The sequence below is a fragment of the Molothrus aeneus genome, unplaced genomic scaffold, assembly GCF_037042795.1.
Source record: "Molothrus aeneus isolate 106 unplaced genomic scaffold, BPBGC_Maene_1.0 scaffold_30, whole genome shotgun sequence".
NCBI lineage: Eukaryota > Metazoa > Chordata > Aves > Passeriformes > Icteridae > Molothrus > Molothrus aeneus.
In genome coordinates this window covers 3,796,110-3,823,487 of record NW_027098964.1, presented here as the reverse complement: position 1 = coordinate 3,823,487, position 27,378 = coordinate 3,796,110, and the positions used below count along the sequence as shown (strand labels likewise).

At 63.7% G+C, this 27,378-nt stretch overlaps 2 protein-coding genes and 1 long non-coding RNA gene across 6 annotated transcripts; 1 reads left to right on the top strand and 2 right to left on the bottom strand.

Annotated features, from left to right (window-relative positions):
• Positions 1–278: 278 nt before the first annotated feature.
• On the top strand, positions 279–17,456 carry PORCN (porcupine O-acyltransferase). Of its 4 annotated transcripts, none has more exons than XM_066570407.1 (13): positions 279–464; positions 2,572–2,764; positions 3,921–3,964; positions 5,033–5,214; positions 6,805–6,935; positions 8,966–8,980; positions 11,445–11,570; positions 12,762–12,862; positions 13,668–13,744; positions 15,102–15,165; positions 16,302–16,387; positions 16,810–16,969; positions 17,057–17,456. In XM_066570407.1, exons 1-13 carry the CDS (start codon positions 329–331, stop codon positions 17,440–17,442), a joined length of 1,701 nt encoding a protein of 566 aa, XP_066426504.1. In that variant the 5' UTR covers positions 279–328; the 3' UTR covers positions 17,443–17,456. The 4 variants fall into 4 exon arrangements, with proteins under 4 accessions (XP_066426504.1, XP_066426506.1, XP_066426507.1 ...); XM_066570409.1 differs by having other exon boundaries at positions 16,859–16,969; positions 17,057–17,357; XM_066570410.1 differs by lacking the exons at positions 16,810–16,969; positions 17,057–17,456 and adding an exon at positions 16,688–16,732.
• Positions 17,438–27,200, bottom strand: SLC35A2 (solute carrier family 35 member A2). The gene is made up of 5 exons (XM_066570475.1): positions 27,110–27,200; positions 25,270–25,452; positions 23,591–23,742; positions 21,196–21,860; positions 17,438–18,153 (listed from the first exon to the last, which is right to left on the bottom strand). The coding sequence occupies exons 1-5, from the start codon at positions 27,168–27,170 to the stop codon at positions 18,126–18,128; spliced, it is 1,089 nt and encodes a 362-aa protein (XP_066426572.1). The 5' UTR covers positions 27,171–27,200; the 3' UTR covers positions 17,438–18,125.
• On the bottom strand, positions 19,539–21,077 carry LOC136570114 (uncharacterized). Its single transcript, XR_010785501.1, has 2 exons — positions 20,432–21,077; positions 19,539–20,324 (listed from the first exon to the last, which is right to left on the bottom strand). It is a non-coding gene; the product is annotated as an uncharacterized lncRNA (long non-coding RNA).
• Positions 27,201–27,378: the final 178 nt, after the last annotated feature.

Genomic DNA, 27,378 nt, shown 5'->3' with positions numbered 1-27,378 from the left:
CAACAAAGCCTCGCCCCTTAGCAACCAGGCCCCGCCTCCCCGGCATCCCCCGCTCCCCGGCAACCGCGCCCCGCCCTTGGCAACGGCCGCCCCGTCGCGCGCCGCCATTTGGCCGCGCTGCGCTCTGATTGGTCAGCGCCGCCGAGCGGGGCGGGACGGCGGGTGCTGATTGGTGGGCGCGGGGGCCCCGCCCCTTTCCCCTCAGGCGGGCGGGCGGCAGCGCCGGGCGAGGCGCGGGCGGGGGATTTGGGGGGATTTTGGGGTTTTTTGGGGTCTTTTTGGGGTTTTTGCGGGGTCCCCGCACGCAGCGCACCCCGCTCGGGTCGGGATGGCGGCGCTGCCTCCGCGAGAGTTCGCGGCGCAGGTGCTGCCCGGCTGCGTGGTGCCCACGGCGCGCCAGGGCCTGGCCCAGCTCTGGCCGCTGCTGCTGCTCTGCCTGGGGGCGCGGCTGCTGCACCGACTGCGTGAGTGGGGCCGGACGGGGGGACACTAGGGGGAACCGGGGCCCTGGGCAGGCCGGAGGGCTGGGGGACACCCGGGAGGCCGAGGGGTTCCGGGGGTCTGGGCAGGCCGGAGGGCTGGGGGCATATCCAGGGGCTCTGGGGGTTTGGGGGTACCATGGGTCTGGGGAGGCCGGAGGGATGGGGGCACATCCAGGGGTCTGGGGGAAACCGGGGCTCTGGGGGCTTCCGAGGCTCTGGGGAGTTCCGGGGGCCCGAGGGGGTCCGGGAGGTTCCAGGGGTCTGGGGGTGTTCCCGGGTTTGGGTGAGGGGACCCCCAGGGTCTGGGGGTGTTACCAGGTTTGGGTGAGGGGCACCCGGGGTCTGGGGGTGTTCCCAGGGTTTCAGGTGAGGGGACCCCTGGGTTTTGGGAGTGTTCTGGGTTTTGGGCTAAGGGCACCTGGGGTTTTCAGGTTTGGGGACCCCCGGGATGTGGGGGTGTTGCTGGGTTTGGGTGGGGGGACACCCGTGGTTTGGGGGTTTGGGGACCCTGGGATGTGGGGGTGTTGCTGGTTTGGGGTTCAGGGACCCCCAGGGTTTTGGGTGAGGGGATGCCCGGGGTTTGGGGGTGTTACCAGATTTGGGTGAAGGGATCCCTGGGCTTTCAGGTGAGGGGATCCCCGGGGTTGGAGGGGACCCCCAGGGTCTGGGGCAGTGTCCGGTTTGGGGTTCAGGGATCCCCGGGGTCTGGGGGTTGAGGGACCCCCGGGGTGTGGGGGCAGTGTCCGGTTTGGGGTTTGGGGACCCTCGGGGTTTTGGGCTCAGGGAGCCCCGGGATGTGGGGATGTTCCCAGTTTGGGTGAGGGGACCCCCGGAATTTGGGGTGAGGGGACCCCCGGGGTTTGGGGCCATTGCTGGTTTTAGGTTCAGGGACCCCCAGGGTGTGGGGGTGTTACCGGGATTGGGTTGAGGGGACCCCCGAGGTTTCAGGCTCAGAGACCCCCGGGGTTTGGGGGCGTTGCCGGTTTTGGGTGAGGGGATCCCCAGGGTTGGAGGGGACCCCCGGGGTGTGGGGGCATTGCTGGGTTTGGGGTTCAGGGACCCCCAGGGTGGGGGCAGTGTCCAGTTTGGGGTTCAGGAACCCCCAGAGTGTGGGGGCATTGCTGGGTTTGGGGTTCAGGGACCCCCAGGGTGGGGGCAGTGTCCAGTTTGGGGTTCAGGAACCCCCAGAGTGTGGGGGCATTGCTGGGTTTGGGGTTCAGGGACCCCCAGGGTGGGGGCAGTGTCCAGTTTGGGTGAGGGGATCCCTGGGCGTTCAGGTGAGGGGATTCCTGGGGTTTGGGGTGGTTTTGGGTTCAGGGATCCCCGGGGTGTAGGAGCAGTGTCCGGTTTGGGGGTTCAGAGACCCTCAGGGTGGGGGTGGTACCAGGTTTGGGGGTGCCCGGGGTTTGGGTTCGGGGATCCCCGGGGTTTGGGGTTTGGGGACCCCCGGGGTTTGGGGTTCAGGGATCCCCGGGCTCTTGGGGTGGTATCAGGTTTGGGGGTGCCCGGGGTTTGGGGTTCATGGATCCCCAGGGTTTGGGGTTCAGGGATCCCCGGGGTTTGGGGTTTGGGGACCCCCGGGGTTTGGGGTTTGGGGACCCCCGGGGTTTGGGGTTCAGGGATCCCCGGGCTCTTGGGGTGGTATCAGGTTTGGGGGTGCCCGGGGTTTGGGGTTTGGGGACCCCCGGGGTTTGGGGTTCAGGGATCCCCGGGGTTTGGGGTTCATGGATCCCCGGGGTTTGGGGTTCAGGGATCCCCGGGGTTTGGGGTTCGGGGATCCCCGGGGTTGGGGTTCATGGATCCCCAGGCTCTGGGGGCATTGCCCAGTTTGGGGTTCATGATCCCCGGGCTCTGGGGTTCAGGGATCCCCGGGGTTCGGGGTTCATGATCCCCGGGCTCTGGGGGCATTGCTCGGTTTGGGGGCGCCCCCTGACCCCCGTCCGTGTCTCTCAGCGCTGCCCCGGGGCGGGAAGCACGCGGGGGCAGCAGCCGGGGGGCTCCAGGCCCCAGTTCGGGGTTCATGATCCCCGGGCTCTGGGGGCATTGCTCGGTTTGGGGGCGCCCCCTGACCCCCGTCCGTGTCTCTCAGCGCTGCCCCGGGGCGGGAAGCACGCGGGGGCGGCGGCCGGGGGGCTCCTGGCCCTGCACCATTTCTTCGGGGCCCAGGCGCTGTGGGTGGCGCTGCTGAGCGGGCTCTGCGTGCTCACCCTGCTGCTGAGCCGGGCCCGCGCCCACCGCGGCCTCTGCCTGGCCCTGGCCGCCCTCAGCTACCTGCTCATGGGGTATGGGGAGCTGGGGGCACTGGGGGGGACTGGGAGGGACTGGGAGGGCAATGGGAGGGACTGGGACGGGATCTGGGGGCACTGGGAGGGACTGGGACGGGATCTGGGGGCACTGGGAGGGACTGGGAGGGACTGGGTACACTGGGAGGGCAATGGGAGGGACTGGGACGGGATCTGGGGACACTGTGAGGGACTGGGAAGGACTGGGACAGAGTCTGGGGGGGTTCTGCCTGGCCATGGCCACCCTCAGCTACCTGCTCATGGGGTATGGGGAGCTGGGTACACTGGGAGGGACTGGGAGGGCAATGGGAGGGATGGGAGGGACTGGGAGGGGAACTGGGGGCACTGGGAGGGCACTGGAGAGACTAGGAGGGACTGGGTGGAACTGGGAGGGACTGGGGGGCAATGGGAGGGGAACTGGGGGCACTGGGAGAGGGGTTGGGGGCAATGGGAGGGCACTGGGACGGGGTCTGGGGGGCTCTGCCTGGCCCTGGCTGCCCTCAGCCACCTGCTCAAGGGGTATGGGGAACTGGGAGGGGAACTGGGGGCACTGGGAGGGGACTGGGAGGGCACTGGGGGGCACTGGGATGGTGTCTGGGGGGCTTTGCCTGGCCCTGGCCACCCTCAGCTACCTGCTCAAGGGGTATGGGGAACTGGGAGGGACTGGGAGGGGGACTGGGGGGCACTGGGAGGGGAACTGGGGGCACTGGGAGGGACTGGGAGGGGGACTGGAGGCACTGGGAGAGGGATTGGGGTCATTGGGGGCACTGGGAAGGGATTTGGGGGCACTGGGAGGGGCACTGGAGAGACTGGGAGGGACTGGGAGGGCACTGGGAGGGACTGGAGGGCACTGGGAGGGACTGGAGGGCACTGGGGGGGGGACTGGGGGCAATGGGAGGGGAACTGGGGGCACTGGGAGGGACTGGGGGGGACTGGGGGCAATGGGAGGGCACTGGAGAGACTGGGAGGGCACTGGGGGGGACTGGAGGCACTGGGAGAGGGATTGGGGGCACTGGGGGCACTGGGAGGGGCACTGGGATGAACTGGGGGTTGGGCACATTGAACTGGGAGTGACTGGGAAGGGATTTGGGGGCACTGGGATGAACTGGGGGGTTGATGGATTGAACTGGGAGTGACTGGGAGCCCCTGCCCCCAGGGAGCTGCACATGGTGGACACGGTCACGTGGCACAAGATGAGAGGTGAGACCCCAGGACCCCCCCAGGTCCCCCGGATATTGGGGTCCCCCCGGATATTGGGGTGCCCGATGCTAGGTTCCTCCCCGGATATTGGCGTGCCCAATGTCGGGGTCCCCCCGGATATTGGGTTCCCCCCCGGATATTGGGGTCCCCCCGGATATTAGGGTGACCAATGTCGGGGTCCCCCCGGATATTGGGGTCCCCCTGATTTAGGGTTCCTCCCCCATTTAGGGTTCCCCCCGGATATTGGGGTTTCCCCGGTGTTGGGGTCCCCCCCGATGTCGGGTTCCCCCCGGATATTGGGGTCCCCCCCATACTGGGGTCCTCCCCGATACTGGGGTTTCCCCCGATGCTGGGTCCCGCCCAATGCTGGGTCCCCCCTGATGTCGGGCTCCCCTCTGACCTTGGGTTCCCCCCTGATTTGGGGTTTCCCCCGGATATTGGCGTGCCCAATGTCGGGGTCCCCCCGGATATTGGGTTCCCCCCCGGATATTGGCTTCCCCCCCGATAATGGGGTCCCCCCGATATCGGGGTCCCCCGGATATTGGGGTCCCCCCGATGTTGGGTTCCCCCCCGATGTTGGGTTCCCCCCCGGATATTGGGGTCCCCCCGGATATTGGGGTTCCCCCCGATGTTGGGTTCCCCCCGGATATTGGGGTCCCCCCGGATATTGGGTTCCCCCCCGGATATTGGGTTCCCCCCGGATATTGGGGTCCCCCCCGATGTTGGGTTCCCCCCCGATATTGGGTTCCCCCCCGGATATCGGGGTCCCCCCGGCTGTCGGGGTCCCCCCGGATATTGGGGTCTCCCCCGGATATTGGGGTCCCCCCGGATATTGGCATGCCCAATGTCGGGCTCCCCCCGGATATTGGGGTTCTCCCCCCGGCTATCGGGGTCCCCCCGCTGTCGGGTTCCCCCCGGCTATTGGGGTGCCCGCTGTCGGGTTCCCCCCGGCTATTGGGGTCCCCCCGCTGTCGGGTTCCCCCCGGCTATCGGGGTCCCCCCGCTGTCGGGTTCCCCCGGCTATCGGGGTCCCCCCGCTGTCGGGGTGACGCGGTGGCGGTGCCGCAGGGGCGCAGATGGTGGTGGCCATGAAGGCCGTGTCGCTGGGCTTTGACCTGGACCGGGCGGCGGGCGGGGCCGAGCCCAGCCCCGCCCAGGTGCTGGGGTACCTGTGCTCCCCCGGCTCCGTGGTGTTCGGGCCCTGGGAGCCCTTCGGGACCTACCTGAGAGCCGTGGAGGGACCGCCCCTGGTATGGGATCATGGGGGAAAAATGGGGGAAAATGGGGGAAAATAGGGAAAACGGAGATAATGGAGGAAAAATGGGAAAAAACAGGGAAAAAACGGGGATAATGGGGGAAAACGGAAAAAACGGGATAGTGGGGGGAAAACGGGGAAAATGGGATAATGGGGAAAAAGAGGAAAAAATGGGAAAATGGGGGAAAAATGGGGAAAAACAGGGATAATGGGGGAAAAATGGGATAATGGGGGAAAAATGGGGAAAAACAGGGAAAAACAGGGATAATGGAAAAACAGGGAAAAATGGGGAAAAACGGGATAATGGGGGAAAAATGGGGAAAAATGGGATAATGGGGGAAAAAGAGTAAAAATGGGAAAATGGGGGAAAAATGGGGAAAAACAGGGAAAAATGGGGAAAAACGGGATAATGGGGGAAAAATGGGGAAAAATGGGATAATGGGGGAAAAAGAGGAAAAAATGGGAAAATGGGGGAAAAATGGGGAAAAACAGGGATAATGGGGGAAAAACAGGGAAAAAACAGGGTAATGGGGGAAAAACAGAAAAATGAGGAAAAATGGGGATAATGGAGGAAAAACAGGGAAAAATGGGGAAAAAATGAGGATTTGGGGAAAAACAGGGATTTAGGGGAAATGAGGGAAAATGGGGGTTTGGTGGATTTGGGGGAAATGGGAGTTTGGGGAACGTGGGGGTTTGGGGGGAAATGGGGGGATTTGAGGGAAAAAGGGGGTTTCGGGGGGGTCCCTGTGGGTTTGGGGGTGTCAGTGATGGGGATTTGGTTTGGGGGTGTCTGGGGGTGTCCCTGTGTGTGTCTGTGGGGGTTTGGGGGTGTCTGTGGGGGTTTGGGGTGTCCCTGTGTCTGTCAGTGGATTTGGGGGTGTCCCCGTGCGTGTCCGTGTGTCTGTGGGGTTTGGGGGTGCCTGTGTGGGTTTGGGGGTGCCTGTGTGCCTGTCTGTGGATTTGGGGGTGCCTGTGTGGGTTTGGGGTGTCCTCGTGCGTGTCCGTGTGTCTGTGTGGGTTTGGGGGTGTCTGTGTGGGTTTGGGGTGTCCCCGTGCGTGTCCGTGTGTCTGTCTGTGGATTTGGGGGTGCCTGTGTGGGTTTGGGGTGTCCCTGTGTCTGTCAGTGGATTTGGGGTGTCCCTGTGTGTGTCTGTGGGGTTTGGGGGTGCCTGTGTGGGTTCGGGGTGCCTGTGTGGGTTTGGGGTGTCCCTGTGTCTGTCAGTGGATTTGGGGGTGCCTGTGTGGGTTTGGGGTGCCTGTGTGGGTTCGGGGTGTCTGTGTGGGTTTGGGGGTGTCTGTGTGGGTTTGGGGTGTCCCTGTGTCTGTCAGTGGATTTGGGGGTGTCCCTGTGCGTGTCCGTGTGTCTGTGGGGTTTGGGGGTGCCTGTGTGGGTTTGGGGTGTCCCTGTGTGTGTCTGTGGGTTTGGGGGTGTCTGTGGGGGTTTGGGGGTGTCTGTGTGGGTTTGGGGGTGCCTGTGTGGGTTCGGGGTGTCTGTGTGGGTTTGGGGTGCCCCTGTGTCTGTCAGTGGATTTGGGGGTGTCCCCGTGCGTGTCCGTGTGTCTGTCCTGAGCCGCTGTCCCCCCAGAGCGCAGCCTGGGCCCGGAAGGGGCTGCGCAGCCTGGGCCTGGCCCTGCTCTGCCTCCTGGTCAGCACCTGCCTGGCCCCGTTCCTGTTCTCCAGCCTGCTGCCCCTCTATGGGGCACGGGCCCTGCGCAGGTGGGACCCCAAAGTACCCCCAAAGTACCCCCAAAATACCCCCAAAATACCGCAAAATATCCCCCAAAATACCCCCTGAAATACCCCCCAAAATACCCCCCAAAATACCTGCAAAATACTCCTCAAAATACCCCCCAAAATATCCCCCAAAATATCCCCCAAATACCCCCAAAATACCCGCAAAATACTCCTCAAAATACCCCCCAAAATGCCCCCAAAATCCCCCCAAAATGCCCTAAAATCCCTCCCAAAATAACCCCCAAAATGCCCCCAAAATGCCCTAAAATCCCTCCCAAAATACCCCCCAAAATGCCCCCAAAATACCCCCAAAGTACCCCCAAAGTACCCCCAAAATCCCCCCCAAAATATCCCCAAAATACCCGCAAAATACTCCCCAAAATACCCCCCAAAATGCCCCCAAAATGCCCCCAAAATACCCCCCAAAATGCCCCCAAAATACCCCCCAAAATATCCCCCAAAATACCCCCCAAAATACCCCCAAAATAACCCCAAAATACGCTAAAAGCCCTCCCAAAATACCCCCAAATTCCACCAAAATTCAGCCAAAATCCACCAAAATTCACCCAAAATCCCCTCCCAAAATCCCCCCAAATCCCTCCCAAAATCCCCTCAAATTCCACCAAAATTCACCCAAAATCTTCCCCAAATCCACCTCAAATTTTCCCCAAATCCATCTCAAAATCCCCCCAAATTCCTCCCAAAATCCCCTCAAATTCCACCCAAAATCCCCTCCCAAAATCCCCCAAATTCCACCAAAATTCACCCAAAATCCCTCTCAAATCCTCCCCAAAATCCCCCCAAGATGCCCCCAGGATCTCCTCCAAAATCCCCCCCAAATCCCTTCTAAAATCCCCTCCCAAAATCCCCCCAAATCCCCTCCCAAAATCCCCCTCATATTCCACCAAAAATCCCCCAGAAATCCCCCCCAAATCCCCCCCAAACTCCCCTGAGACCCCAAAACCCTTCCAGGAACCTCAAAACCCTTCCAGGAACTCCCAAACCCCTCAGGGACCCCAAAACCCCCCAGGAACCCCAAAACCTTTCCAGGAGCCCCAAAACCCTTCCAGGATCCCCCAAAACCCCCTCGGGGACCCCAAAACCCTTCCAGGAGCCCCCAAACCCTTCCAAGGGATCCCCAACCCCTTCCAAGAACCCCCAAACTCCCGAGGAGCCCCCAAACCCCCCCAGGGACCCCAAACCCCCCCAGGGACCCCAAAACCCTTCCAGGAACCCCCAAACTCCCCAGGAGCCCCAAAACCCTTCCAGGAACCCCCAAATCCCTCAGGGACCCCAAAACCCTTCCAGGAGCCCCAAAACCTTTCCAGGAGCCCCCAAACCCTCCCAGGATCCCCCAAAACCCCCTCGGGGACCCCAAAACCCTTCCAGGAGCCCCCAAACACTTCAGGGACCCCAAACCCCTCAGAGACCCCAAAACCCCCCAGGGACCCCAAATCCCCCTGGGGACCCCAAAACCCTTCCAGGAGCCCCCAAACCCCTCAGGGACCCCAAAACCCTTCCAGGAGCCCCCAAACCCTTCCAAGGGATCCCCAACCCCTTCCAGGAACCCCCAAACTCCCGAGGAGCCCCCAAACCCCCCCAGGGACCCCAAAACCCTTCCAGGAACCCCCAAACTCCCCAGGAGCCCCAAAACCCTTCCAGGAACTCCCAAACCCCTCAGGGACCCCAAAACCCTTCCAGGAGCCCCAAAACCTTTCCAGGAGCCCCCAAACCCTCCCAGGAGCCCCCACACCCCCTCAGGGACCCCAAAACCCTTTCAGGACCCCCTAAACCCCCCAGAGACCCCAAAACCCTTCCAGGGACCCCCAAACCCCTCAGGGAACCCCAAAACCCTTCCAGGACCCCCCAAACCCCTCAGGGGCCCCTGAGCCTTGGTGGGAACCCCTGAATGTGCTCTGGGGGACCCCAAACCCTCCCCAGGGACCCCCAAAATCCCTTGGGGACCCCCAGCCCCCCCTCACTGACGTTTCTGTTCCCCCGGTGCTGCCCAGGAGCGTCTTGGCCAGGTGAGGGCATTGGGGGGATTTGGGGGGGATTTGGGGGGATTTGGGGGTCCCAGGAGGCGTTTGGGGGGATTTGGGGGGCCTGGAGGGATTTGGGGGAACCCAGGAGGGGTTTGGGGGGGATTTGGGGGGGATTTAGGGGAGCCTGGAGAGGTTTGGGGGGTCCAGGAGGAATTTGGGGGGTGCAGGAGGGGTCTGGGGGGATTTAGGGGGTCCCAGGAGGGGTTTGGGGGAATTTGGGGGGGATTTGGGGGTCCCAGGAGGGGTTTGGGGGAACCCAGGAGGGGTTTGGGGCCATTTGGGGGGGAATTTGAGGGGTCCCAGGAGGGGTTTGGGGGGTGCAGGAGGGGTCTGGGGGAATTCTGGGGAGCCTGGAGGGGTTTGGGGGGATTTTGGGGGATCCCAAGAGGGGTTTGGGGGAGCCTGGAGGGGATTGGGGGAATTTGGGGGGGATTTAGGGGGTCCCAGGAGGGGTTTGGGGTGGCCAAGAGGGGTTTGAGGGGATTTTGGGGGGCCTGGAGGGGTTTGGGGGGTCCCAGGAGGGGTCTGGTGGGATTTTGGGGTGGCCAAGAGGGGTTTGGGGGGATTTTGGGGGAGCCTGGAGGGGTTTGGGGCCATTTGGGGGGGATTTGGGGAAAGCCAGGAGGAATTTGGGGGGATTTTGGGGGGCCTGGAGGGGTTTGGGGGAGCCCAGGATGCGTTTGGGGTCACCAAGAGGGGTTTGGGGGGTCCAGGAGGAATTTGGGGGGTGCAGGAGGGGTCTGGTGGGATTTTGGGGGGGCCTGGAGGAGTTTGGGGGGATTTGGGGGGGATTTGGGGGGCCCAGGAGGGATTTGGGGGCTCCCAGGGTGGGAGTGGGACAGAAATGGGGTCCTTAGGGATGGGGAAGGGGTTTGGGGGAGCCCGAGGGGATTTGGGGGAGCCCGAGGGGATTTGGGGGTCCCTGGGAAGGGGAGCCCAGGGGTCACAGGGGGGATCAGGGATGGGGGGGGGGACATGGAGGGGACAGGAGATGGGGGTGGCACCCTAAAGTGTGGGTGTCCCCTCCCCCAAATCCCCCCCAAACCCCCCCACATCCCCCAAATCCCCCCCAAAACCTCCCCTATCCCCCAAATCCCCCCCAAAACCTCCCCTATCCCCCAAATCCCCCCCAAATCCCCCCCAAACCCCCCACATCCCCCAAATCCCCCCCAAAACCTCCCCTATCCCCCAAATCCCCCCCAAACCCCGAACTCTCCCAAATCCTCTCCAAACCCCAAACTCCCCTGTTCCCCCAAAATCTCCCCCAAATCTCAAACTCCCCCAAACTCTGAACTCCCCCATTTTCCCCCAAATCCCCCCCAAACCTTGAACTCCCCCGAATCCCCCAAACCCTGAACTCCCCCAATTCCCCCCAAATCTCCCCCAAACCCCAAACTCCTCTGTTTTCCCCAAATCTCCCCCAAACCCTGAACTCCCCCAAATCCCCCAAACCCCCCCCTGTCCCCCCAAACCTCAAACTCCCCAAAACGACCCCTGTGCCCCCCAAACCCCTGACATCCCCCCCAAACACAAACCCCAAACCCCCCTGTCCCCCCCTGTCCCTGTCCCTGTCCCTGTCCCCCTGTCCCTATCCCCTCTCCCCCTGTCCCTGTCCCTGTCCCTGTCCCCCTGTCCCCTGTCCCTGTCCCCTGTCCCCTGTCCCTGTCCCCTGTCCCTGTCCCCTGTCCCCTGTCCCCTGTCCCTGTCCCCTGTCCCTTTCCCCCTGTCCCTGTCCCTGTCCCTTTCCCCCTGTCCCCGTCCCTGTCCCTGTCCCTGTGTCCCCTGTTCCCTGTCCCTGTCCCCCTGTCCCTGTCCCCTATCCCCTGTCCCTGTCCCTGTCCCCTGTCCCTGTCCCCTATCCCCTGTCCCCTGTCCCCTGTCCCTGTCCCTGTCCCCTGTCCCCCTGTCCCTGTCCCTGTCCCCCTGTCCCTATCCCCTGTCCCTGTCCCTGTCCCTATCCCCTGTCCCCTATCCCTGTCCCTGTCCCCTGTCCCTGTCCCTGTCCCCTATCCCTGTCCCTGTCCCTTTCTCCCTGTCCCCCTGTCCCTGTCCCTGTCCCCTGTCCCTGTCCCCTGTCCCTGTCCCTGTCCCTGTCCCCTGTCCCCTGTCCCTGTCCCCCTGTCCCTGTCCCTGTCCCCCTGTCCCCCTGTCCCTGCCCCTGTCCCTGCCCCTGTCCCTGTCCCTGTCCCTGTCCCTGTCCCCCTGTCCCTGTCCCTGGTGTCCCCTGTCCCCTGTCCCTGTCCCTGGCCCTGTCCCCCTGTCCCTGTCCCCCTGTCCCCCTCTCCCTGTCCCCTGTTCCCTGTCCCTGTCCCTGTCCCTATCCCCTGTCCCTATCCCCTGTCCCCTGTCCCTGTCCCCTGTTCCCTGTCCCTGTCCCCTGTCCCTGTCCCTGTCCCCCTGTCCCCCTCTCCCTGTCCCTGTCCCCTGTCCCTGTCCCTGTCCCCAGGTGGCTCCGTGCCTACGAGAGCGCCCTCTCCTTCCACTTCAGCAATTACTTCGTGGCCTTCCTGTCCGAGGCCACGGCCACGCTGGCAGGGTCAGGGCACAGCGAGCGCCACGAGCACCTGCACTGGTGAGGGACACTGTGTGACACTGGGACACTGTGTGACACTGTGTGACACTGTGTGACACTGCGACACTGACCCCTGTGTGTGACACTGAGCCCTGTGTGTGACACTGGGACACTGTGTGACACTGGGACACTGTGTGACACTGTGTGACACTGGGACACTGTGTGACACTGTGTGACACTGTGTGACACTGGGACACTGTGTGACACTGTGTGACACTGTGTGACACTGTGTGACACTGCGACACTGACCCCTGTGACACTGACACTGAGCCCTGTGTGTGACACTGAGCCCTGTGTGTGACACTGAGTGCACAGCGAGCGCCACGAGCACCTGCACTGGTGAGGGACAGGGACACGGGGACACTGTGTGACACTGGGTGACACTGTGACACTGTGACACTGACCCCTGTGTGGCACTGACCCCTGTGTGTGACACTGTGACACTGACCCCTGTGACACTGACACTGACCCCTGGGTGACACTGAGTGTGTGACACTATGACACTGCTAGTGTGACACTGCCTACACCCCAAGTGACACTGAGAGTGTGACACTGTCCCTGTGTCTCACACTGTCCCTGTGTCACACACTGTCCCTATGTCCCTGTGTGTCACATTGTCCCTGTGTGTCACACACTGTCCCTGTGTGTCCCCTGTGTGTCTCACACTGTCCCCTGTGTCACACACTGTCCCTATGTCCCTGTGTGTCACACACTGTCCCTGTGTCCCCGTGTGTCACACACTGTCCCTGTGTCACACACTGTCCCTGTGTGTCCCTGTGTCCCCTGTGTCACACACTGTCCCTGTGTCCCCTGTGTGTCACACACTGTCCCTGTGTGTCCCTGTGTCCCCTGTGTGTCACATTGTCCCTGTGTGTCACACACTGTCCCTGTGTCCCTGTGTCCCCTGTGTGTCACACACTGTCCCTGTGTGTCCCTGTGTCCCCTGTGTCACACACTGTCCCTGTGTCCCCTGTGTCCCACACTGTCCCTGTGTGTCACACACTGTCCCTGTGTGTCCCTGTGTCCCCTGTGTCACACACTGTCCCTGTGTCCCCTGTGTGTCACATTGTCCCTGTGTGTCACACACTGTCCCTGTGTGTCCCTGTGTCCCCTGTGTCACACACTGTCCCTGTGTCCCCTGTGTGTCACATTGTCCCTGTGTGTCCCACACTGTCCCCTGTGTGTCCCCAGGGATCTGGCAGTGTCCCGGCCCCTGCGGGTGGAGCTGCCGCGCTCCATGGCCGAGGTGGTGACAAACTGGAACCTGCCCATGTCCCGCTGGCTGCACACCTGTGAGCACTGGGGACACTGGGGACACTGGGGGGGACTGGGAGGGACTGGGGACACTGGGGGGGACTGGGGACACTGGGGGGACTGGGAGAGGGACTGGGGACACTGGGGGGGACTGGGAGGGACTGGGGACACTGGGGGGGACTGGGAGGGAATTGGGGGGGACTGGGAGAGGGAATGGGGACACTGGGGGGACTGGGGACACTGGGAGGGACTGGGGAGCATTGGGGACACTGGGAGGGACTGGGGACACTGGGGACACTGGGGGGGACTGGGAGGGACTGGGGACACTGGGGGGACTGGGAGGGACTGGGGGGGACTGGGAGGGACTGGAACAGTGGGAGGGGCACTGGGAGGAACTGGGGAGCCCTGGGGCCTGTACTGGTGTCACTGGTGTCCCATACTGGTGTAACTGATGTCCCATACTGGTGTCACTGGTGTTCCACACTGGTGTCCCTGGTGTCACTGGTGTCCCACACTGGTGTCCTAGGTGTCCCGTACTGGTGTCACTGGTGTAACTGATGTCCCACACTGGTGTCCCGCTCTGGTGTCCCCAGTGTCCCCGGTGTCACTGGTGTCCCACACCGGTGTCCCCGGTGTCCCCGGTGTCCCTGGTGTCCCATCCTGGTGTCCCCGGTGTCCCTGGTGTCACTGGTGTCCCATCCTGGTGTCCCTGGTGTCCCATCCCGGTGTCCCCGGTGTCCCCGGTGTCCCTGGTGTCCCTGGTGTCCCATCCCGGTGTCCCCGGTGTCACCGGTGTCCCTGGTGTCCCCGGTGTCACCGGTGTCCATCCTGCTGTCCCCACAGACGTGTTCCAGACCGCTCGCTGCCTGGGCACCTTCGCCGCCGTGCTGGGCACCTACGCAGCCAGCGCCCTGCTGCACGTGAGGGACCCCCAAAAACACCCCAAAAACACCCCAAAATACCCTAAAAACACCCCAAAACCACCCCAAAACCACCCCAGCGCCCTGCTGCACGTGAGGGACCCCAAAAACACCCCAAAATACCCTAAAACAGCCCCCAAACCACCCCAAAATACCCTAAAAACATCCTAAAAACCATCCCATAACCACCCAGCGCCCTGCTGCACGTGAGGGACCCCAAAACCACCCCAAAACCACGCCAAAATACCCTAAAACAGCCCCAAAACCACCCCAAAATACCCTAAAAACATCCTAAAAACCATCCCAAAACCACCCCAGTGCCCTGCTGCATGTGAGGGACCCCAAAACCACCCCAAAATACCCTAAAACAGCCCCAAAACCACCCCAAAACCACCCCAGCGCCCTGCTGCACGTGAGGGACCCCAAAACCACCCCAAAACCACCCCAAAAACAGCCCCAAAGCCCCCAGACCCCCCCAAAAGCCCCATGGACCCCCCCCATCTCCAGCCTGGGACTCCCCCCAGAACCACCCCACAAAAGCCCCCCAGACACCCCCAAAACCCCTCCTGGTCCTCCCAGAAAAGCCCCTTAAACCCCCCTGGAGCCCCTCAGGCCTCCCAATCCAGCAGGGACCCCCCAAAACCCCCCCAGACCCCTACAAAAGTCTCTTGGACCCCCTAAAAGCCCCCTGGACCACCCCCAAATCCAGCAGGGGACTCCCCCAGAGTCCCCCTGGCCCCCCAAAAAGCCCCCTGGACCCCCCAAAAAGCCCCTCAGACTCCCTCAAAGCCCCCATGGACCCCCCCCAAAGCCCCCCAGACACCCCAAAAGCCCCCCAGAGTCCCCCCAGTCCAGCCTGGGACCCCCTCCAAAGCCCATTGGACCCCCCAAAAAGCTCCCCCCAAAGCCCCCCAGATCCTCTCAATCCAGCCTGGGACACCCCCAAAAGCCCCCTGGACCACCCCCAATCCAGCAGGGACCCCCCAAAACCCCCCCAGACCCCTACAAAAGTCTCTTGGACCCCCTAAAAGCCCCCTGGACCACCCCCAAATCCAGCAGGGGACTCCCCCAAAGTCCCCCTGGCCCCCTAAAAAGCCCCCTGGCCCCCTAAAAAGCCCCCTGGAGCCCCTAAAAAGCCCCTCAGACTCCCTCAAAGCCCCTTGGACCCCCCCCAATGCCCCCTAGACCCCCTAAAGCCCCCATGGGCCCACCCCAGACACCACAAAAACCCCCCAGAGTCCCCCCAGTCCAGCCTGGGACCCCCTCCAAAACCCATTGGACCCCCCAAAAAGCTCCCCCCAAAGCCCCCCCAGAGCCCCCCAAAGCCCCCCCAAAGCCGTGGTGTCCCCCCCGGCAGGGCCTCAGTTTCCACCTGGCCGCGGTGCTGCTCTCCCTGGGCCTCATCACCTACGCCGAGCACGGTCAGCGCCGGCCCTTTAAGGGGCGGGGCCGGGGGAGGGGCTCAGAGGGTGGGGCTTAAACGGTGGGTGTGGCCTAAAGGTGGGTGGGGTTGGGGATGTGGGTGGGGCTACAGTGGTGATAGTGGATGAGGTGTGGGTGGGGCCTGAGTAGAGTAGGTGGGGTTTCAAGTGTTGTGGGAGGAGCCTTACTGTGCTGGGCGGGGCTAAGAGGGTGTGGGTGGAGCCTGCTGGATTGGGCCATTGTGGGCAGGGCTATGATAGGTGGGTGGAGCCTGTGGTGATGGGCGGGGCTATGAGTGGGTAGGTGGGATCTGCAGCGATGGGCGGGGCTATGGGGCTGTGGGTGGAGCCTGTGGTGATGGGTGGGGCTATAAAGCACTGGGTGGTGCCTGCAGAGATGGGCGGGGCTATGAGGGTCTTGGTGCTGATGGGTGGAGCTATTAAGGGGGTGTGCCTGCAGTGATGGGTGTGGCCATGGGGTGTGGGTGTGGCCTGCAGTGATAGGCAGGACTATGAGGTGTGGGAGGAGCCTGCAGAGATGGGCGGGGCTATGAAGATGTGGGTGGTGCCTGCCGTGATGGGCAGGGCTGAGTGTGGGCAGAGTCTGCAGTGGTGGGCGGGGCTATGAGGATGTGGGTGAGGCCTGCACTGCATAAGCAAGGCCATGAGGGTATGGGTGGAGCCTGTCATGATGGGTGGGGCTATGTGGGTGTGGGTGTGGCCTTCAGTGTTGGGTGGAGCTATGATGGTGTGGGAGGAGCCTGCAGTGATGGGTGTGGCTATGAGGGGGTGTGGCCTGCTGTGATTGGCAGGGCTATGAGGGTCTGGGTGATGATGGGTGGGGCTATGAAGGGGTGTGGCCTGCAGTGATGGGCAGTTTCATGATGGGCGGGGCTATGAGGGATGTGTGTCCTGCAGTGATGGGCGGGGCTATGAATGAGTGGGTGGGGCCTGCAGTGATTGGAAGGGCTGAGAGGGTGTGGGAGGAGTCTGCAATGATAGGCGGGGCAATGAGGGTGTGGGTGGGGCTTGCATTGGTGGGCAGAGCTATGAGGGTCTGGGTGCTGATGGGTGGGGCTATGAGTGGGTGTGGCCTGCCGTGGGCGTGTCCCTCGCTGACCCCACCCTCCCCGCAGCCCTGAGGCAGCGCCTGGCCGCCATCTTTGATGCCTGTGTGCTGTCCAAGCGCTGCCCCCCCCGCTGCAGCCACCGCCACAAGGACGTGAGGCTGGGGACACCGGGGGGCTCGGGGGTCTCCGGGGGTGATAACGGGGGGGGATGAGGGTTTGGGGACCCCTGGGTGGGGGCCCAGGGGGAGGGCAGAGGGTCTGGGGGGCTCTGAGGGGGTTTGGGGGAGGGCTCAGGGCTCCTGCAGGTACTCGGGGGGATCTGGGGGGTCCTTGGGGCTCCCTGAGGGGGTTTGGGGTACCACGGATGCTGTGGGTGTGAGCAGTGAACATGGGGGATTTGGGGGGGTACCTCAGGGGTTTAGGGTTGTCCCTGATATTTTTGGGTCCCACAGACGCTGTGGGTGGGTTTGGGGGATCTCTGAGGATATTTTTGGGTCCCCGCAGATGCTGTGGGTGTGAACAGTGAACAGAGGGGATTTAGGGGGTCCCTGATGGTATTTGTGGGGTCCCGCAGACGCTGTGGGTGTGGGCTCTGAACACGGAGGGTTTTTGGGGTCCTGCAGACGCTGTGGGTGCGGGCTCTGAACGGGGCCCTGGGCGCCCTGGCCCTGTTCCACCTGTCCTACCTGGGCGCCCTGTTCGATGTGGAGGCCGAGGACGCCGTGGAGGAGCAGGTGGGACCCCCGAGCCCCCCGGAGCCCCCCGAGGTCTGGGGTCGCGCCCACCCTCGGGAGCGCCCTGACGCCCTCCCACCCCCTCAGGGCTACGGCATGGCCTACACCGTGCGCAAGTGGTCCGAGCTGAACTGGGCCAGCCATTGGGTGACGCTGGGCTGCTGGGTGCTGGCCCGGCTGCTGCGCTGAGCCCTGCCAGGCCACTGGGAGCAACTGGGAGGAGCTGGGAGCGCCTGGGAGGACCGGGCACCACAGAGAGCGCGGCCGCTCCGCCCCGCCGGAAGCGCCTCTCGATGGTCCCAACTTCCGCTCCGGGGGGTTTCCCGCCCTTTCTCGGGCGGAAGTGGCGCCGCGCGGCCGCTCTGGGACCAATAAACCCTCGCCTCGATGGCTTCTGTCAATCATTCCCGGACGGCCAAGGGGAGCGCGAAGGGGGTGGCGCCCCCTGGCGATGGCGCGGAGCCAAGGTTTGACCAAAATCCTCTTAATTCACCTCAAACCCGCGCGGGGGGGCCCTATGGCCCCTATAGGGACCTGGGGGGGTCTCCTATAGGCCCCGGGAGGGGGGCATGGCCATAGGGCTCCTATGGGGACCAGGAGTGTCATTGAGTCTTCCTATAGGGACTGGGGAGGGTCCAAATGGGGACTGGAGGGTCCATATGGCCCCTATAGGGACTGGGGGGAAGGGTCCATATGGCCCCTATAGGGACTGGGGGGAGGGTCCATATGGCCCCTATAGGGACTGGGGGGAGGGTCCATATGGCCCCTATAGGGATGGGGGGGAAGGGTCCATGTGGCCCCTATAGGGACTGGGGGGAGGGTCCATATGGCCCCTATAGGGATGGGGGGAGCTGTCCCTATAGCCCCCATGATGGGGAGGGTCCATATGGCCCCTATAGGGACTGGGGGAAGCTGTCCCTATAGCCCCCATGATGGGGAGGGTCCATATGGCCCCTATAGGGACTGGGGGGAGCTGTCCCTATAGCCCCCATGATGGGGAGGGTCCATATGGCAGCTGTAGGAACTGAGGGGTCCTGGGGGGAGCACAGGGCCCTATAGAGGGTCCATATGGATCCTATAGTGCCCCATAGGGCCCCAGGCAGCCTCTATAGGGCCCAGGGGGTCGCTCTATAGGGCCCGGGGTCGCTCAGTGCCGTCAGGTGCCCTTGGCCTTGCTGGGAGACCTGCAAGAGAGAGAGACCCTGAGAGGCCCTATGGATCCTATAGGGCCCGGGGAGCTCCAGAGGGGTCTGCAGGGGCTGGGAGAGCCCTGGGGGATCCCATACGGCCCTGGGGGGGTCCCCTATAGATCCCATATGGCCCGGGGGGGAGGGTCCCTTATGGATTCTATAGGGCCCTGGGCAGTTCCTATGGATCGTACATGGTCCAGGGGCTCCCTATGGATCCTGTATGGCCCAGGAGGTCCCTATGGATCCCTGAGGGGTCCTGTGGGATCTGGGGAGGGTCCCTATAGATCCCATACAGCCCTGGGGGCTCCCCCTATGGATCCTGTATGGTCCCAGGCAGGTCCCTATGGATCCCATATGGCCCAGGGGGGAGGGTCCCTTATGGATTCTCTAGGGCCCTGGACAGTTCCTATGGATCTCACACAGTCCAGGGGGTTGGTTCCCTGTGGATCCCATCCCGCCCCTATGGATCCCATTTGGCCCCCATGGATCCCATTGGTCCCGGGCAGTCCCCTATGGATCACATTTGGCCCCTATGGATCCCATTTGGCCCCCATGGATCCCATCCATCCCCCATGGATCCCATCCATCCCCATCCATCCCCATGGATCCCATTTGTCCCCCATGGATCCCATCCATCCCCATGGCTCCCATCCATCCCCCATGGATCCCATCCATCCCCCATGGATCCCATTTGGCCCCCATGGATCCCATCCATCCCCATGGATCCCATTTGGCCCCCATGGCTCCCATCCATCCCCCATGGATCCCATTTGTCCCCCATGGATCCCATTTGTCCCCCATGGCTCCCATCCATCCCCCATGGATCCCATGCTGTCCCCCATGGATCCCATCCATCCCCATGGATCCCCTATGGCCCCCATGGCTCCCATCCATCCCCCATGGATCCCATTTGTCCCCCATGGATCCCATCCATCCCCCAGGATCCCATCCATCCCCATGGATCCCATCCATCCCCATGGATCCCATTTGGCCCCCATGGATCCCATCCATCCCCATGGATCCCATTTGGCCCCCATGGATCCCATCCATCCCCATGGATCCCATTTGGCCCCCATGGCTCCCATCCATCCCCCATGGATCCCATTTGTCCCCCATGGCTCCCATCCATCCCCCATGGATCCCATCCATCCCCATGGATCCCATCCATCCCCATGGATCCCCTATGGCCCCCATGGATCCCATCCATCCCCCATGGATCCCATCCATCCCCATGGATCCCATCCATCCCCATGGATCCCCTATGGCCCCCATGGATCCCATCCATCCCCCATGGATCCCATCCATCCCCCAGGATCCCATGATGTCCCCTATGGCTCCCAGCCCCCCGGGTTAGTGTGTTAGTGCCCCCCAGCACGCGCTTTAACCAAATCCTCCTTTATTAGCCCCAAAGCTCGTTAAAAACGCGCCCGGCCCCTCCCCCCTACAAAATCTGTACATCCGGCCCCTCCCCCACCGGCCGGGGGGCGGGGTCCCAATGAGCCCCTCATTAACCCTTCATTAACCTCTGACCTCGTTAACCCCGCTGACCTCATGAACCCAGAGCTCCTTCATTAACCTCATTAATCCCACTGACCTCATTAACCTCTGATCTCATTAACCCTGCTGACCTCATTAACCTCGTTAACCCCACTGATCTCATTAACCCAGAGCTCCTTCATTAACCTCATTAATCCCACTGACCTCATTAACCCTGCTGACCTCATTAACCCCATTAACCCCATTAACCCTGCTGACCTCATTAACCTCATTAACTTCTGATCTCATTAACCCTGCTGACCTCGTTAACCTCTGGCCTCATTAATCTCCACCTCAGCATCCCCCAGCACCCAATGAGCCTTAATGAGCCCCCAACAATTAATGAGCATTAACGAACTCCCTAACGAGCCTCTGCAGGTCCCTAATGAGCCTTAATGAGCTCCCCATCCCCTAATGAGCCTCTGCAGGTCCCTTAATGAGCCTTAATGAGCCTTAACGAGTCCCCACCACCCAAACAAGGCCAACACCGGGGTCCCCCCTGCTGACCCCCCAGCTCCTCCATCATCCTAACGAGGCTAATGAGGTTAATGAGCCTAAGGAGCTCTAATGAGCCCTAATGAGCCTAATGAGCCCCTGCCACCTGCTGCCCCTCACCTGGGTCCCCTCACCTGCTGACCCGAGGACCCCTAAGCTCCTCCACCATACTAATGAGGTTAATGAGCCTTAATGAGCTCTAATGAGCCCTAATGAGGCCCTGCCACCTGCTGCCCCTCACCTGTGGACCCTGGGGACCCCCAAGCTCCTCCACCATACTAATGAGCCCTAATGAGCCTAACGAGTCTTAATGAGCTCTAATGAACTCTAATGAGGCTAATGAGCCTAAGTAGCCCTAATGAGCTCTAATGAGGCCCTGCCACCTGGCTCCCCTCACCTGCTGACCCCTGGGGACCCCCAAGCTCCTCCACCATACTAATGAGACTAATGAGCCTAACGAGTCTTAATGAGCCCTAATGAGCTCTAATGAGCCCCTGCCACCTGCTGCCCCTCACCTGGGTCCCCTCACCTGCTGGCCCTGGGGACCCCCAAGCTCCTCCACCATACTAATGAGCTCTAATGAACCTTAACGAGCTCTAATGAGCCTAATGAGGCCCTGCCACCTACTGCCCCTCACCTGCTGACCCCTGGGGACCCCCCCCAAGCTCCTCCACCATACTAATGAGTCCTAATGAGCCCTAACGAGATCCTGCCACCTGCTGAGCCCTCACTTGCTGCCCCTCACCTGGACACTGTCACCTGCTCACCCTGCAGCCCCTCACCTGCGTCCCCTCACCTGGGCACCCTCACCTGTGCACCCCTCACCTGGGTCCCCTCCTCACCTTGGCACCCTCACCTTCTCACCCCTCACCTTGGCACCCTCACCTGCTCACCCCTCACCTGGGTCTCCCCGCCCCGCTCGCGGCCCCGTCCGTCCCGTCCCTCCCTCCGTCCCCTCGGCCCCGCGGCGTCCCCGTGTCCGTCCCTCCCTAGGGCCCCACTGACTTGCCGGGGTCCTGCCCGCGGGCGGCGGCCTGGCCGCGGGGCCGCCCGTAGAGCACCACGGCGGCGAGCACCATGGCGGTGCCGGCCAGGAAGGGCGCGCGCGGCCGGAAGCCGAACAGGTGCGCCGAGGCGGCCGTGGAGGCCAGGATGGAGAGCGCCGTGGCGAAGCCCTTGAGGATGTTGTCGGCGTAGCGCACCACCACGGCCACCAGCAGCCCCCCGGCCGCCTGGTTCACCACCACGGCCCACACGGCGCCGTTGTAGCCGTAGAAGAAGCCGAGCGCGGCCACGGCGGGGCCCTCGGCGGCCAGCATGGCGCCCAGCCCCACGGCCGTGCCCACGGCGCCCAGCTGCACGTTGCGCAGCCAGATGGAGCCGCCCGAGCGCTTCAGCAGCCGCTCGAAGTAGACGCCGGCGAAGCCCGAGGACAGGCAGGAGGCGGCCACGGCCGCCAGCCCCACGGCGTAGCTCTGGGGCGGCCCCTCGGGGCCCGCGGACGGCGGCAGCGCCCCCGCGGCCGGCACGGCCCGGGCCTGCTCCGCCTGCACCAGCGCCACCCCCGCGAACAGCAGCGCCAGCGACAGCCATTGCAGCCGCGACAGCGCCGTGCCCAGCAGCAGCACCGAGAACAGCGCCGTGGTCAGGATCTTCAGCTGGTACGTCACCTGCAGGGACAGGGACATGGGGACAGGGTCAGCTGGGGACAGCAATGGGGACAGGGACATGGGGACAGTCAGTGGGGACAGCGACAGGGTCACCTGCGGGGACAGCAATGGGGACAGGGACATGGGGACAGGGTCAGCTGGGGACAGCAATGGGGACAGGGACATGGGGACAGGGTCAGATGGGGACAGGGACAGGATCTTCAGCTGGTACGTCACCTGCAGGGACAGGGGGACAGGGACAGGGACAGCTGGGGACAGGAACAGTCAGTGGGGACAGGGACAGGGTCACCTGGGGACAGCAATAGGGACAGGGACATGGGGACAGTATCAGCTGGGGACAGGATCTTCAGCTGGTACGTCACCTGCGGGGACAGGGGGACAGGGACAGGGTCAGCTGGGGACAGCAGGGACAGGGACAGCTGGGGACAGGGACAGGAACAGGATCTTCAGCTGGTATGTCACCTGCGGGGACAGCAATGGGGACAGGGACATGGGGACAGGATCAGCTGGGGACAGGGACAGGATCTTCAGCTGGTATGTCACCTGCGGGGATGGGGACAGCAAGGGGGACAGTCAGTGGGGACAGGGACAGGGTCACCTGTGGGGACAGCAATGGGGACAGGGACAGTCAGTGGGGACAGGGACAGGATCTTCAGCTGGTACATCACCTGAGGACAGCAGGGACAGGGACATGGGGACAGTCACCTGGGACAGGGACAAAGCCACCTGCAGGGACAGCAAGGACCCAGTCACCTGGGACAGGGTCACCCGGGAGACAGGGACAGCTGGTGACAGCAGGGACAGGGTCACCTGCGGGATGGGGACACAGTGACACATGGGGGACAAGAACACCTGAGGACAGGGTCACCTGTGGGGACACACAGGTGTGGGAACAGGGACACAGACACTGTCACCAGCAGGGACATCAGGGACAGGGACCCCGGACATTGTCACAAGGGCACAAGGACAGGGACAGGGTGATTGTCACAGGGACATGGGCACAGGGACACCATGACTGTCACAGGGACATGGGGACAAGGACATGGTGACTGTCACAGGGACGTGAGGATGGGGACACTGCAACTGTCACAGGGACACGGGGACAAGGAGGTGGTGACTGCCACAGGGACACGGGGACTGTCACAGGGAGATGGGGACAAGGACAGGGTGACTGTCACAAGGGCACAAGGACAAGGACACCGTGGCTGTCAGGCGGACACAGGCACAGGGACACCGTGACTGTCACAGGGACATGGGGACTGTCACAGGGACACCGTGACTGTCACAGGGACACAGGGACTGTCATAGGGACACCATAACTGTCACCAGGGACACGGGGACTGTCACAGGGACACCATAACTGTCACAGGGACACGGGGACTGTCATAGGGACACCATGACTGTCACAGGGACACGGGGACTGTCACAAGGGCAGGGACAGTGTGACTGTCACAGGGACACCATAACTGTCACAGGGACACGGTGACAAGCGCACTGTGGCTGTCACAATAACACGGCCACAGGGACACAGTGACAGTCACCAAGGTCCCCAAGCTCATCACCTCCCTGTGTGCCAGCTGTCCCTGTGTGCCACCTCCCTCTGTGTGCCACCTCCCTCCGTGTGCCACCTCCCCTCAAGTGCCACCTCCCCCCATGTGCCACCTGTCCCCGTGTCCCAGCTGTCCCCAGGTGCCACCTCCCCCGGTGTGTCCCGTGTCCCCGTGTCACACCTGGAAGGTGGCGGCGGGCAGGTTGGAGATGGCCACGTACTGCAGGTTGTTCTGCAGGGTGTAGATGAGGGAGGGGACAGCCAGGCGCAGCGTGTCCCCAAACTGTCCCACCACGGCCTCGTGCAGCGTCACCGCCGTCTGCCGGACGCTGCCTGCGGGGACAGGGCTCAGCACGGGGACGTGGCCACGGCCACTCCGTCCCTGCCACCCCCCCGTGAGCCTCCCGTGTCCCCCGGGTCTCTGCCACTCGTCACCGCGTCCCTCCAATGTCCCCAGTGTCCCCACCGTGTGACCCCTGCCCAGTCCCCTCCTGGTCCCTCGTGTCCCCTTTGTGTCCCCACCCCCCCAGCCTGTGCTCGCCTCAGAGCTGAGGATGGCACAGTGCCAGGGTGGCCCTGGCCCCGCCATGTCCCCACTGTCCCCAGTGTCACCATGTCCCCAGTGTCCCCAGTGTCCCCAGTGTCCCCAGTGTCACCATGTCCCCAATGTCACCAGGTCCCCAGTGTCCCTGCTGTCCCCACTGTCCCCAGTGTCACCATGTCCTCAGTGTCCCTCAGTGTCCCTGCTGTCCCCAATGTCCCCAGTGTCCCCAATGTCCTCAGTGTCCCTCATGTCCCCACTGTCCCCAGTGTCACCATGTCCCCAGTGTCCCCAGTGTCCCCCAATGTCCCCAGTGTCTCCAGTGTCCCCAGTGTCCCCAGTGTCCCCAGCTCACCCCTGTGCTGGATGAGCAGCAGCAGCAGGCACAGAGCCAATGTCCCCAATGTCCCCAGTGTCCCTGCTGTCCCCAATGTCCCCAGTGTCCCTGCTGTCCCCAATGTCCCCAGTGTCCCCAGCTCACCCCTGTGCTGTATGAGCAGCAGCAGCAGCAGGCACAGCCCCAATGTCCCCACTGTCCCCAGTGTTCCCATTGTCCCCACTGTCCCCAGTGTTCCCATTGTCCCCAGTGTCCCCAATGTCCCCAATGTCCCCTCTCACCCCTGTGCTGGATGAGCAGCAGCAGCAGCAGGCACAGAGCCAATGTCCCCACTGTCCCCAGTGTTCCCATTGTCCCCACTGTCCCCAGTGTTCCCATTGTCCCCAGTGTCCCCAATGTCCCCTCTCACCCCTGTGCTGGATGAGCAGCAGCAGCAGGCACAGAGCCAATGTCCCCAATGTCCCTGCTGTCCCCAGTGTCCCTGCTGTCCCCAATGTCCCCAATGTCCCCATTGTCCCCAATGTCCCCTCATGCTCACCCCGGTGCTGGATCAGCAGCAGCAGCAGGCACAGCCCCAACGTCCCCAACGTCCCCAGTGTCCCCAGTGCCCCCAATGTCCCCTCATGCTCACCCCGGTGCTGGATCAGCAGCAGCAGCAGGCACAGCCCCAACGTCCCCAACGTCCCCAATGTCCCCAGTGTCCCCAGTGTCCCCAATGTCCCCTCATGCTCACCCCGGTGCTGGATCAGCAGCAGCAGCAGCAGGCACAGCCCCAATGTCCCCAGTGTCCCCAATGTCCCCTCATGCTCACCCCGGTGCTGGATCAGCAGCAGCAGCAGGCACAGCCCCAACGTCCCCAACGTCCCCAATGTCCCCATTGTCCCCAATGTCCCCTCATGCTCACCCCGGTGCTGGATCAGCAGCAGGCACAGCCCCAATGTCCCCAATGTCCCCAGTGTCCCCAATGTCCCCTCATGCTCACCCCGGTGCTGGATCAGCAGCAGCAGCAGGCAGGCGCTGCCCTTCATGGCCTCGGCCATCACCACGGCCGTGGTGGGCAGGAACCTCTCCCCGGGCAGGGTGCGCACGTAGCGGATGCTGAGCACCAGCGACGCGTTCTGCAGCACCAGCACGCCCAGGCTGGCGTACTTCACCTTCCGGGACACTGCGGGGACAGAGACAGGTCACTGAGGGTGGGGACACCGGGCTGAGACCCCCTGTGCCCCCCAATCCTCAGTGTGATCCCCCAGGCACGCCCAGGCTGGCGCACTTCACCTTCCGGGACACTGCGGGGACAGGGACGGGCCACTGAGGGTGGGGACACCGGGCTGAGACCCCTGAGACCCCCTGAGCCCCCCCAGCACGCCCAGGCTGGCGCACTTCACACACCAGGACACTGCGGGGACAGGGATGGGCCACTGAGGGGTGGGGACACCCGGCTGAGACCCCCTGAGCCCCCCCAGCACGCCCAGGCTGGCGCACTCCGCACACAGGGACACTGAAGGGACACCGGGCTGTCACTGAGGGACAGGGGGACACCGGGCTAAACCCCCCCTGAGACCCCTCAGCACACCCAGGCTGGTGCACTTCACACACAGGGACACTGTGGGGACACCTGGCTGTCACTGAGGGACAGGGGGACACCGGGCTAAACCCCCCCGATCCCCTCCAGGCACACCCAGGCTGGCACACTCTGCACACAGGGACACTGTGGGGACAGGGATGGGTCACTGAGGGGTGGGACACTGAGCTGAGACACCTTGAGACCCCCTGAGATCCCCCAGCATGCCCAGGCTGGCGCACTTCACACACAGGGACACTGTGGGGACACCTGGCTGTCACTGAGGGGTGGGGACACCGGGCTGAGCCTCCCCAGGCACGCCCAGGCTGGTGCACTTCACACACCGGGACACTGAAGGGACACCTGGCTGTCACTGAGGGGTGGGGACACCGGGCTAAACCCCCCCTAAGATCCCCCAGCACGCCCAGGCTGGTGTATTTCACACACCGGGACACTGTGGGGACAGGGACGGGCCACTGAGGGGTGGGGACACCGGGCTGAGCCCCCCTGAGCCCCTCCAGGCACGCCCAGGCTGGCACATTTCACCTTCTGGGACACTGAGGGGGGACACTGGGGACACAGAGGGACAGGGGGACACCAGGCTAAACCCCCCCTGAGCCCCCCCAGGCACCCCGGGATGGGAGCTTCACACTGAGGGGACACTGAGGGGACACTGAGGGGCGGGTGAACACCAGGCTGAGCCCCCCGGAGCCCCCCCAGGCACTACAGGATGGGAACTTCACCCACCCGGACACGGGGGTCACCTGGGGTCCCCCCCCCATCACAGCCCCCCGGATCTGTCCCAAAGCCCCGCCCGCCCATGACCCCTCTGCCACATCTGCCCCACGCCCCCCAAAACCGCCCCCAGACCCCCCCAACACCCCCAGTCCCTTTTGCCTTCCAGATCACCCGGACCCCCCAAAATCACCCTCAGCCCCCCAGATCCTTCAAACCCCCCAATACCCCCAGATCCCGGGGATCCCCGAAAACGCCCCCAGCCCCCCTCACCCCCCTGACACCCCCGCCCCCCGGACTCCCCAAAACCGCCCCTAGCCCCCCAGAGCACCCCCAGATCCCCGGGATGCCCCCGGACCCCCCAGATCCCCCCGTCCCCCCTGCTCTGCCCCATTCTCCCAGCCCCCCTCACCCCGCAGCCCCCCAGCGCCCCCCGCACCCCCAGCCGGATCCCCCACCCCGCAACCCCCCCCGGCCCTGCCCGGGCCCCGCTGCCCCCCGGCCGCTCCCGCCCGTGCCCCCTCACCCGTCGCGGGCCCCGCGGAGTCTCCGGAGCCTCCCCCGTCCGCCGCCCCCGGGGCCGCCATGGTGGCACCTGCACAGCACTTCCGCTTCCGGCCACGACGCGGCCCCGCCCACCCAATGGGAGCGGCTCCGCCCCCAGAGGGTCCGGCCAATCCCCGCGCGCTTTCGCGCGGCGCCCCGCCTTCTCGGCCACTCTGACCAATCAGCGCTCGCCTCGCGCGCTTCCCGCCGCCGATTCGCGCTGTTTCCTCCTCTCTCAGGTGAGCCGCG

Bases quoted from the DNA above. Each gene is read 5' to 3' on its own strand.
- SLC35A2 (XM_066570475.1), bottom strand. From the start codon at position 27,170: ATGGCGGCCCCGGGGGCGGCGGACGGGGGAGGCTCCGGAGACTCCGCG. The intron at 25,453-27,109 runs GTGAGGGGGCAC...CTGTCCCCGCAG, and splicing joins CTCCGCGGGGCCCGCGACGG to TGTCCCGGAAGGTGAAGTAC. The intron at 23,743-25,269 runs GTGAGCATGAGG...CTGTCCCCGCAG, and splicing joins GCTGCTGATCCAGCACCGGG to GCAGCGTCCGGCAGACGGCG.
- PORCN (XM_066570407.1), top strand. From the start codon at position 329: ATGGCGGCGCTGCCTCCGCGAGAGTTCGCGGCGCAGGTGCTGCCCGGC. The intron at 3,965-5,032 runs GTGAGACCCCAG...GCGGTGCCGCAG, and splicing joins CACGTGGCACAAGATGAGAG to GGGCGCAGATGGTGGTGGCC. The intron at 16,388-16,809 runs GTGAGGCTGGGG...GGGGTCCCGCAG, and splicing joins GCAGCCACCGCCACAAGGAC to ACGCTGTGGGTGTGGGCTCT.